Source organism: Tribolium madens, unplaced genomic scaffold, assembly GCF_015345945.1.
Source record: "Tribolium madens isolate multiple individuals breed KSU strain unplaced genomic scaffold, Tmad_KSU_1.1 Scaffold_91;HRSCAF=231;Tcas5.2_LG7, whole genome shotgun sequence".
NCBI classification, from domain to species: Eukaryota; Metazoa; Arthropoda; class Insecta; order Coleoptera; family Tenebrionidae; genus Tribolium; species Tribolium madens.
This window is the reverse complement of record NW_025401063.1, coordinates 4,315,034-4,327,338: the sequence shown is the minus strand read 5'-3', so window position 1 is coordinate 4,327,338 and position 12,305 is coordinate 4,315,034. Positions and strand designations below refer to the sequence as shown.

The 12,305-nt window shown below is 30.7% G+C and overlaps 1 protein-coding gene across 4 annotated transcripts in view; it reads left to right on the top strand.

Annotated features, from left to right (window-relative positions):
• Nucleotides 1-12,305, top strand: part of LOC123011473 (neuropilin and tolloid-like protein 2) — a 149,934-nt gene that overhangs the window by 65,157 nt on the left and 72,472 nt on the right. For 3 of the 4 annotated variants that reach the window (XM_044408918.1, XM_044408916.1, XM_044408915.1), the window contains exon 2: nucleotides 7,076-7,138. The exons of the other annotated variant lie outside the window; for it this stretch is intronic. In XM_044408918.1, the coding sequence (XP_044264853.1) occupies nucleotides 7,076-7,138 (63 nt within the window). The remainder of the gene's footprint in view (nucleotides 1-7,075; nucleotides 7,139-12,305) is intronic. 4 annotated transcript variants of the gene reach the window in all.

The window sequence follows — 12,305 nt, the reverse complement described above, 5'->3', positions numbered from 1 at the left end:
TAGTGAAAAAAATTGAATTGAAAAGATTTTTGTAGCCTCGCATTTATTATTTTCCTCGGTGCTGAGCATCTCGGGTAAAAGACAGCTTGGCTGCAAAAATTTTTATTCTACCTTGTGATGTAATAATATACTATTTTTCACCTCTAGTTGTAAAAGGTATCATTATTCAGTTTGTCGAGTGGTTATGAAGTTGTTTTTCTCTTCTAGGAGTCAATAATTATTTTCATTGTTGACCAAAGGCAATAATGGATTAGAGGTGGGTAAATACTGATACTGAAGAGTATTACTTCGATAAAATATATCTAGATTATTATTACTTAAAACTATTAGGTATCRTCACAAATACTAGCGGAAGTATTTTGAGATGACATTAATGCAAAGTTTAATAAAGAGTGCTTAAACTTTCTCATTAAAAAAAACAACAAAATAACCCTACCTCTAATTTTTCTGTCAAAACAACAAATAGACTCATTTTATGTAGAAATACTGTCGGTAGTAGGAAAAATTTTAACACTTTTCTTTGAAGTTATAACAAATATTTTATATTATGAAGTTAAAAAATTCTTTCATAAATAAAGAACTAAAAAAAGACAACCTCATTTACGATAAGAATACGATTAAGAATGTAATTACGTCTAAGGCAACATGCCCATTAAGTAAGGTTATATTCTTCATCGTTGTTTGGGTAATAAATATGCTAGTAGTGAAAAAAATATTATATAAAATACGGTGGAGAGCATTTGTTATTTCTCTCGATGCTTCGCATCTCGGGTATAAAAAATCTCTTCTCTAACTTGTGATATAATATACTATTTATTTTTTGCGCCTTGATTTATTATTTTCTTGTCTATGCACATGTGTAAATTTCTAAATTTACACTCGAGTGATGGATGACATTGATATTCGTGCCTAATCGGTAACCTATTTGGAGTTGTGTCAAGTTTAATAATTGGTGCCGACGCATACTTCACGGACAGGATTACCAAACTTGAACAACAAATCAACATTTACGGAACGTGTCACTGTTGCAGGGTTCCCAACACGACATTGACAAATATCCCCGGATTCACGACCTTTACAATTAAGCCGTTTCGTAAAGAGAATTAGCAAAGTCGGGGAATTTTCATATCCGAGTACTTGCTCAATTTTTTGCAAGGTTGGCAGCGGGGTCAACGCCCACAAAAGTCAATTATTTTATTGACATTTATTGACTATGGTAATCGTGCCTAACAGTGTTAAAATTTTACACCGATATTACAAAGACCGTTGACATCTCACGCTGTGAATATTTAAAGCCCTAGCAAGTGCCACCCTCGCCAACAATAAAGCACCGGTTTGCACCCCTAACCAAAAACGCGTCGCTGCTGCTTTTAGCCCATCTTTCTTAAAGTACCTTTGCCTAATTTAAACTTCTCTATAATTACGCGTGGGGAGGTTTCCGCAAGGGCGTGAAATTTACTCGCACGGGGGGTGAATACCAAACTTTTCTTACACATGAGTAGGGTTGGGGTTTTTCATTAATTTTTTGCGAGATTCATATTTTTGGATGAAACCTATTCCAATAAAACGGTAAGTTTGTGTATTACCGAACAAAGGGAACATTTCCAGTTATAATCATAAAATTCTTTGATGTGCGCAATATTTTAATTCATTTTTCTTAATGAATTTTGTGCCAAGCAGCAAAACGTATCTGCGTATTTTATCGAGTGAAAATCCCAAATTGTTTCAGATGCTGAAATGGCAAAAACTGGATTTTTGCCTTGATTTGGCTTAGAATAGATTCAATTAAGCGCTTGGGTGGCCTTATTGCTGAAATACTTAATATTGTAACTATATTTCGCAGGCTATTAACTCGACAAATATGCACAGGATTTTTGTCTTATTTTGAAGCATTTACTAAAGTATGCAGAGAATTTTCATTTATGATTTTTACTACTTGAAATGTTGCGAATTTGAGCAAAATTTCGCGAAATTTCCCGTCGTTAACTGAACTCTCGTTACCGTCCAACATTTTTCTARGTCTAATCCGGAAATTGCAGTCGAGTCAGTTCCAAAACGAAATAAATGTTAAAAGYAAAGATTTAATTTATAAGACATTTAGTCTGGGACTAGCCTAGCAAACGCTTTATGACACGAATTAGCCAGCGTTCTAATTATTTCCTATTATGAGGATATAACACTGTTAGTTTTGTAGACCCGAGATAATTACTTAAAACATAATGTAGCACAGCTAACTTATTGGAAAATGCATTAGGTGCCTCGCTAAGCCAATTACACATAATCTAAATACATAATCTGGTTAAAAGGCGTTGCTTTTAAGGAGCAACAACACTTTTGACTCTTAACTAAAATATTCATAAATTTATTTATTTTATAATTAATTAATTTCATAGTAATAGAATAATTGTCAAAACAAATAAATCACATGTGGTCATGATTTTATAATAATTTGTCGTTAACCCGGGATTAATTTGTTTCACAATCACCAAATGGACATGAATCCAGGCCAAAGCTAATTTTAATATCATAAAACAGCAATACATAAACCAACGCTGTTGCAATTTTTGGCGTGTTTTGAGAATAACTCCGGTTTTTTCAAATGAAATTTAGTGCGGAAAATAAGTTTCGCCGTGTGAAAGCATCATGTTTCGATTGAATTGCAACCTCCACGTGAAGCTTGAAGAAAAAACACGATTTCATTAACTTTTGGGATAATTTATTATGAAGTTGTGTGGTTTCGCGGTGACTTTGTTGTTCAATTTATCATCGTTTTTGCCCTAAACAGGTTGTTTGAACCAAATCGCACAAACGCGGGGGTTAATTTTAAGCAAAAAGTTTAAAAGCGAGATAGGGAGGTTGGGAATGCCAATCTAAGAGGATAACAGATAAATGTGAGTTTTTTATTGCTCTTTCGGCCGGGTTTTATCTTCTTTGCCTTCTTGCGGCTTGGTTTTTAAGGATAAGGCAGATATGCATTTCAGACGTAATTACACAGTGTGTAAAGAAGTGAGTACAAGGGGTTATTAAAACTTTCATTGAGAGTGAATTCTTGTTACGATTTTATGCAAGTTTGAGCTTCCATTAGCACGTAGTTTGCTTAAGGAAGGAAAAGTTGCAGTAATTGAATATTAGCTTTTCTTAGATATGCATATTAACGAGACATCAAAGAAAGTTGTTGAACTTTTCACATTAGAGATTTTAACATCTGACAAATTAATAAAGATACGAATTTTAATCACAAATTCGCGACTTGCACAATACTTTGATTTACTAGACTTGTCATGTAATTAAAATGCATAATTATTCTCACGGATTTCCCCGGAAACCAATTATGGGTCCCAAGAAATGTAAAATGTTAATAAGTCAACTCGCTCAAGTTGCACAAACCATCACATTTCTCTTTGAAGTTGGTTTCCCTGAAATTCAAATATTGCTTGCAATTTCGACACATATCAAAAATTTTGTTTATTCAGTCTTTCGATCTCTTTAAATAACTTCACGATTCACGATACTTTTCAGGGCTTTAAATAGTTGAAACGTGTTGGCGAGTCGTCAATCGGTGGCGAGTGTCACGAAGTGCACTTTGTCTGGGAGAGAATTGTTGCTTGGAGGTTAAACAAAGTATCACATTGCCGCCAGTAATAACACTCTGACAAGATTGGTTCTTGCAATAAGACCTGGAAAATGTAATTGGACGGCGGACATTAGAAACAGCCCTTGCTAGTCCGCCACCTTCACGACGTTTTGAAAGATTAAAGTTGAAACGGAAAGGGGCAAAGTTTTTTTTTATAAGCTACTTGGGCGTTAAATTGTTTAAGCTTGTTTTAATGACTTAAAAGGAGCAATTAGGATTTGTTCGAAAAATTTTTTTGGTGGGAGAAAAACTAAAGAGTTTGTTGAAAAGTAAGTACTATGGACAGTTAGTAGTAAAGACAAAACGAATGAATGAATCATCAAAAGTTTGTGAAGCTATTTCATAACAAATAAAAACAGGATTTATTTTTACACAACATTTAGTAGTCTTCAGCTTTGTTTACTGTAGAATCAAACGTTTTATTTACTCGGTTTAATTTTTTTTACATAATAGTACTCTACTAAAACGACAAATGACCAAAAAGATTTCAAAAAGTACAAAAAACGTTTCAAAAATGCAAGAAATAAATTTTTGAAAAATTTTGTGTGAATTTGTACGAATATATTGAATTAAAACATTGGAAGTGTCGGCGGCGTGGTGGTGTAGCGGTATAAGGTTTCGCTTTGTGGTAGGTAGGTCCGGGGTTTGAACCCCGCTCAAGTCAGCAATTTTTTACTAATTCAAATTCAAATACTAATTTAAATTAGCAATAAGAGATAGCGGGCGCATAAGAGCGTGAACTGTAAAATATTTGGACATATTATAATAGTATAATAAGAGAGGGAAAGCGCATAAGAGCAAATAAGAACGCAAAGCAAAATAAGAAAGAGATAGAGCATCATAAAAACAAATCAATGAGCAAAGCATAAGGGAAACCGCTATTTCGGTGTCACAATGGGCATTTTGTGCGACTGTTTTCAGTTACAGAAAATGCTCTTTGTGACACTGTTTTTATAAACTTTTTATGCTATATTTTTACCATCACTGAGCTATTTTCAAGCAATTTGGGTACCTCACAAGTCCAATCACAAAAAATTTAACTGTCCAATATAATACAAAATTCAATTTAAAAATCTCTCAATAGAAAAAAAAAGTATAAAAAACACGCTTCTCATTGTGATATTCGAATATTTTATTCGCAAACGTATTCAGATTACAACTGGAAACTTGATGATGACTGAAATCTAGCCGGGAAATTATTACATACCAAGACGTAAAGAAGAAAGTAAAAAACAAATTAATAAAATTAAAATAAGAAAAATATGTTTACTATCATTACAATTAGTTAGGTTATGTGTTGTTATTTGTTTGCCAATGACCATACAACATTTATAATGTTTTTATACTAACTAAAAAGGGGTTAAAGGTCATTTTGTTTTTTTTTTTGCAGTTTGATTTTTCTTCTTCTTGGATCTTCTTGGTATGGAAACGATGAACAAAAACACGATTAGCCCGTCACACCAAACTTTTATTTTAATAGCACAACGCGTTTCNATTCTCACCTGAGGATGACCACTTTGTGGTCGAAACGCGTTGTGCTATTAAAATAAAAGTTTGGTGTGACGGGCTAATCGTGTTTTTGTTCACAGTTTGATTTGTTGGAAATTGTTAATATTGAATGGATGCAAATAAAATAGTATACACACCTCTATAGAAGATCTTATTTTAGCCTTGAGTTTTAATTTGTAATAACCAACGCTCGTCTGTAATAAAGCTCTTTCTTATTGGTTATGTAAAACACTGTTACTAACCCGGCGCATCCACCAAAAGAGTTATTTCGATTTTTTTTTATTGTTAACTATTTAATTAGTAATTTTTTTGATAAATAAAGCCCATAGAAACCTATTTATTAATTGCCAACTTTTCTCTTCTTAGTCGTATACATTTTCAGGAGTAAATGTTACATGTGATGGAATTGCTTTGCATTTATTAGAGCGTTATATGTACATATCTATTTATAGAATATGAATGAAACCTATTAATTCAGAAATTAATATCTACGTGATTAAAGGCTCTTCCTAGAATATCGAGAACAAAGAACGTCATAGATTGATTTTAGGTGATAATTAAATTTTAGAAATAGGCTATAATAGAACGGCCATTTTGAATACAGTTTTCTAATATACAGGGTTTTTGGTTTAATTTTAAGTTAGAAGTAGTAGTAGTTCTGACAATTGTCATTAATGATAAGAAACTAAATTTTTTTATAATCGGTTAGGTCCTGTTCAATGAAAATATTTTCAAGATGGCGAAAAAATGGTATCAATTTCGTAATTTTAAATAGAAAGTTTTTTTTAGTTTTTGGATGACTCAAGGAATTTTGAGAGAGTTCTTATTGGCCTTATACAGGGTGTGTAACAACTCGCGCCCCAGAGAAAAATTTCAAGTAAGATGAGATACTAGGAATATGAAAAAAATGTTTTTCACATTTGACATTTTTTTATGTCTATTAATGAGACTGATGATCTTATACATGGTTTTTTTTATAATTATTTAGTAAAGGTAAAAAAAAATTGCCAATAAAAACCACAAATAACAGAGTTACAATTTAGCATACAACTTCCTTGTTTCCTCTTCTAATAGCCTGTAGCAAAAAAACTTCGAAAATTATTTTTCCAACAGTATAATAAATAGTCAAGTGCAAAATTTAAACTCTCATAACTTTGAAATTTTTATAGGTAGAATTTTTTAAACTTTTTTTTCCATATTCCTGGTATCTTACTTTACATGGCATTTTTTTCTGTGGGACGAGTTCTGGCGTCCTTTGGAGATTATCTATAAGTTTTTTAAATATTTAGACTTTTTTACACCTTTTTTTTCAAAAATCTATGGTTTTGTTGCCATTTTTTATTATTTTAAAATTGTATTTGTCCATATGAAAGATAAAGGTTTGATTTTTTATTTTTTTGATGTATTTACCTATAATTGAAAAAATGATTAACAAACTCACAAAATTTAAGGTTAAATGAGTTTTTTCAGGTAAAAGGCACATTTTTTTTTCTATTACTCGTAAATGAAGGGGAATTTAATTTTGTATTGATCTGTTTCTGCATTTGAAAATATTTTTATTAAATAGGACTTAACCTATAGTAGCTGGAGAATTTTTATTGTCAGAACTCTTAGTGCTGTGATATTTAACCGAAACAGTCTTCAGATTAAAGTCTTCAAACTCTGCCTGTGGTTTTCTCAGTTTTTGAGAAAAAGAGTTTTGGTGTTTTCCGTAATTTTTGCTGAAATTAAACAAGATTTTTATTCTTTACTCTCACCTTATCACCACCCGAAATCGAGCATTTTAATTCAAATTTCTCAGGTTTAACACGGCACGCATTTTTTCGCTTTAATATCCCCGTGCTCGTGCGGTTTATTAAATTTTTTTAAATCCCTCGATAAATTCCTTCCGTTTTCTCAGTCTTGAATCTGACGATTTTCTTGTTGTTTCAGTGGCGGTTATTGCGCTAAACTCACTTTGCTGCCCTTTATCCCAAGCCAAGGCTTCAGTAGCAGGTAAGTTGTTTGACATGATCGCAACCCTATCGTTGATAACAAGTCTGCATGTTGAAATCCACTTACTTGTGGCTTGGTTTTGGCAATATTACCATAGTTAGCGTCTGTCAGACTTGTTATGCATAGATGCACATATTCCGATGTCTGGAGAAAATCATGTAAATTGATGGTTTTGGCCGGGAGGCTTGTGTCTCAGAAACGAGATCTTGGGTTCGATAAGTCGCGATTACGACGGCGGGGATTGGGATGATGGTAGTGGAGAGTAATTAAGAATCAGTTTTGGGGAGATTTCCGCGGTTTAAGTCAGGGTTTATTGCGTGCGAAAAGCACAAAAACGTAATGAAATGAACGGTTTTATGCTCCATATCTGATGAGAGACATGAAAAATAAATCTGAAATGAGAACACTGAAATAAAGGAAACAGCAGATGTTGAAAAAGGTGTTTTACCTTGGAATTTATAATATATCAAATGTTAATGGATTAAAAAACATAATAAAATAAAATTGTTTAAAACAGAGCAGGCTTTTATTTCAGTTAATTAGCTTTTCATTAATTTAATAATTTCCAGGGGTTGTTAATTCTGGAATTAGTTATACAGATTTTTGAAATTTATAGATATAGACTATATTTTCTTTACAAAATTTAGGCCAATCAAATATTTCAAATTTCTTAGATTCATCCAATCAGAATCAAATTATCAGTAATTTACCTGTGTGCTAAATTACCGCGAATCTGATTGGATGAATCTCAGAAATTTGAAAGATTTGATTGGCATCATTGTTTTTAACATTTAAAAAAAAATGTTTTTTTTTATAAATCTTGTTTGGAAATAGTCTGCAAATAGCTATTTATGCAACAAGTTGCAAAATCAGCCTATTTTTCACAGGACGTGAAGATTGTGATCCAACACGTAGTGTGCAAAAAACAGCTATTTTCCATCGTGTTGTATACAAGATTTTTTCCAATTTGGTTGTAAAAACTATAGGCAGCAAATTCAAATTTTAATTTTCCAAAATCATACTAGTGTCGGGACATTGCTGTAAAAAGGGTGTTTTTAACACTAGTGATAAAATAATGTCATATTTTATAACTAGTGAGAAAATTAAGCACATTTCACAGCTCACAATGGTTGCTTATTTTCACGGCCAAATTGGAAAAGTATTTTTTATCCATGCCAAATTGATTCTAATGATTGACAATGATCGACACTAGGTTTATTTCTATTGAAAATTAATTTGAATTATTTGTGAATTACTGGAATTTTTTTGGAATTACAATATTAGAATTTTTTTTGAAATTATCGGAGTTCGGAGATAAAATTAGGTACGTTGAATTTAGCAAAAATTATTTTGGAATTACGAAAATTAATTTAAAATTAAGTTTGAATTGTAGGAACTAATTTGGATTTACAAGAATTAATCTGGAAACAATAGAATTACGATGAATCATTTGAACCACTGAATTTTTTTAGAATTACTGGAATTATTTATGAATTACTGGAATTTTTCTGCAATTATAAAAATTTTTCTTGAAATTATCGGAGACCAGTTTGAAATTTTTTTGAATTTTTTGTGAAATTATCGGAGATCGGAAATAATTGCTTTTGAAAATTACGTTGAAATTCTCGAAATTAATTTGAAATTAAGTTGAAATTAAGTTTGAATTACAGGAATGAATTTGAATTTACAAGAAGTAATCTGGAAACAATGGAATTACTATGAATCATTAAAACCACGAGAATTTTGGTGAAATTTTTTAGAATTACTGAAATTATTTTTTGAAATTTTTTCGAATTTTTTGTGAAATTATCGGAGATCGGAAATAATTGCTTTTGAAAATTACGTTGAAATTCTCGAAATTAATTTGAAATTATGTTGAAATTAAGTTTGAATTACAGGAATTAATTTGGATTTTCAAGAATTAATCTCGAAACAATGGAATTACGATGAATTATTGGAACCACGAGAATTTCGGTAAAATTTTTTGGAATCATTTGTAAAGGAATTTTTCTGCAATTACTAAAATTCTTCTTGAAATTATCGGAGACAATTTTTTTTTTGAAAATTACGTCGAATTTTTTGGCATCATGGAATTAATTTGGAATTACGAAAATTAAATTTGAATTTCAAGAATTAATTTGTAATTACAGGCATTAATCTGAAAACAATGGAATTACGATGGATATTTCTACTACTGGAATTTTGGTAAATCGTTTTTGGAACTCTTGGAATTATTTGTGAATTAAGTACTGGAATTTTTCTGAAATGAATGAAAATCTTTTTAGAATTATTGAAGATAATTTCTTGTGAAAATAATTGAATTTCTTAACTTTCTTCTATTGAAATTATTTTTGAAAACCAAAATTAAGTTGGAATTATAGGAATTAATTATTAAAAAATGGAATTACGGTGGATTATTAGAAATTTGGTGTAATTTAAGTGTGAATTACAGGAATGAATTTGAAATTATAGGAATTAATTGGAAAACAATGGAATTACGATTAATTGTTGGAATTACTGGATTTTTTTGCTTACTAGAATTTTAGTAGAATTTTTTTTCAAGTTAACGACCCCTCGCAATATTATTTAGCAAAATGTAAAAAAGTTGATTAATGTAAATATTTTTTTATTGAAATTTAAATACAGTCAAAGGACACGACTTAATATATTTATATATTTTAATAATCAACTCTTGTGTCTATCACTGTGTAAAAGGAATTCTCAAAAACAAACATGAAAAACAAACATTTTATTTTTGTTCAAATGAAAATGGGCTGTGATGTGTAAACTGTGCGTTCGGCAGATTGTTTAATGCAGCAGAATGCATATTTGATTTAGTCGGATTTTATCTATTGAACAGAAAGTTTTATTACCTTTTCACATGTTCGATTGAAATTTCCATATTTTGTGGTTTCTGACATAATTCAATTCGTGAAAGACGTGATCTGAAATTTTCGAGAACGTTTACAAAAAATTAATCCGTGCTGCGGTTTCGTTTAAAACTTTTAATTGCTGTTATTCAACAAAAAATTACAATTGAAAAATCCACAAATTTGCATACTTCGCAATAAACTCGAACTTTACAGCGCCATTAAGTCCTTTCTTCTCAACTTTAAATTTTAACAAGAAAGCCAGCGTTAATGAAACCGAAAGAGACAAATAATTCATCTCGTCTTGACGCATCTATGTTTCATAAAAGTTTGATGCGTTAACGCAAAACTCGGGCAAATTGTTGTTTTGTTGGAAGAAACGTTTCAGGACATTTGACAGCAATTTATGAGTGAAATGGGGCCGACGTTTGGGGTGAAATATCTGACCTGTTGCCGCTCAAATTCACTACTGGAAACAAGACAATCTCGAAAAGTATCCACTTTTTATATATCGGGTAAGAAATAAAGACATTCAATCAACTCGGGAAAGTTGAAATGCTATTGTTTGGCTTCGCTCTTTAGTAAATAGTTTCCTGGAACGAGTTTGCCGCATTTGAGAAAACATAAGCAACAAAATTAAAACACACCAAAGTTTTTCAAAGTTGAAAAAAATAAAAGCGATTTTTTTCTAAAAATCGGTAAACATGCTGATATGTCACGTCTAGTTTTCACTGCAGCTTCAACTAATCATAATTATTGTCAAAGGGGTGAATATTTGAACGCAGCGCAGTTCAATTATCTGAATAGCGCCCGAAGTGCGGTGCTCATTGTTGAAATCAAAGGGAATAAAATCAAAAAGAAAAACCTTAAACTGTTCACTCATCACCAATATCTCGAACTTTCGCACTGAATCCGAATGGCTAAATTACATTTTCACCCCTTTGATATTGACGAATTTTATTTATTTAGGTGCAAACAGACTGCGCCCTTTTGAACCCCAATTTATGTCTTCTTGGAGGTGAATGTTAACAATAACTTCTCTGCTTTGATGGCCTGTAAATGCGTTACAGTTTTTTCAAGCAGAAGGTCAATTGTTGCCGACTGCTTAATTTGTAGCTGAAAAAATCTAGACAAGTCAGAATGGCTTTCTGGAAAATTCATTATGAAATTGCTCTTTAACAATACGGCGAGACTCTTGGGAATTATTTTTGTTAGGAGAGGAAATTGCACGGAAATAGAAAATAAACGAAATATCTCATTCAGCAAAGTATGTTACAACTGAAAAGATACAGTACTGAAAAATAGATAGGAAAATATTTACAAACTGTCGATGAAAATACGAATATATTTTCGTAATTTCAAGAGAGTTTGTTGGCTAAAATTAAAGTAAATTTGTAAATATTTATTTTCTCCACAATGTGGCAAAAACAGTTCTTTAAACAAAAAAAATTCTTACTAGTTGCAACTAAAAATTATGTATTTGAGTTCGAATTATCGAATTTGACTATACTTTAAAAAAATAAGAATACCTTAAATTATAGTTGAACTTCGATTACTCGAACCTTCAGTGAGTACAAAAGTAACAAAATTTCTTAGTCGATATAAGTCTAATTTTTCCATTAAAAATTTTTATTTTTTCAAACAAGTTTAAATATTTGACAGTTTTTTTTTCAATTTACTCAGATTGTTAAAAAAGTACTACTGCTTTAAATATACATATATGCTTTTAAATAAATAATTTGTTTGGCCATTTTTTATTCCTGTTTTTATTTAGTTTGATAACTCGATGTTTCAATTTCTGAAACTTTTTATTCACATATTTCGTGTTATCCAAGTTTGAAAGTAATTTAAAGTCATATTAGTGAAAAAAAGTCTTTGTTATCGTAAAAACCCGAAACTATCAATACTTTTAAAAAAAATTCAAAAAAATTTGTAAAGTATATCTAGTTGAACTTTGATAACTCGAACCTTCAGTAACTCAAATCTTTCAATAATTCAATTTTAACCAGATTTTTTTTAGTTTTTTAGTGAAAAACTTGATTATTTCATACAAGTTTAAGTTGTACACTTCGTTTTTTAATTCTCTCAAATTGTCAAAAATTTATTACTTTTACTTTAATTACTTTGAATGTACTTTCTTCTAAATAAACATTTTTTCATCTTTTTTATTTTATTTGATTACTCATTTTTTTTGATTTCTGACTTGTAGTTTGAGTTATCGAAATTTAACTCTAAAAAAATAAAAATACTTGAAAAAAAGGCGTAGACGGTTTCGGGTTTTTACAGTAGTAAACACT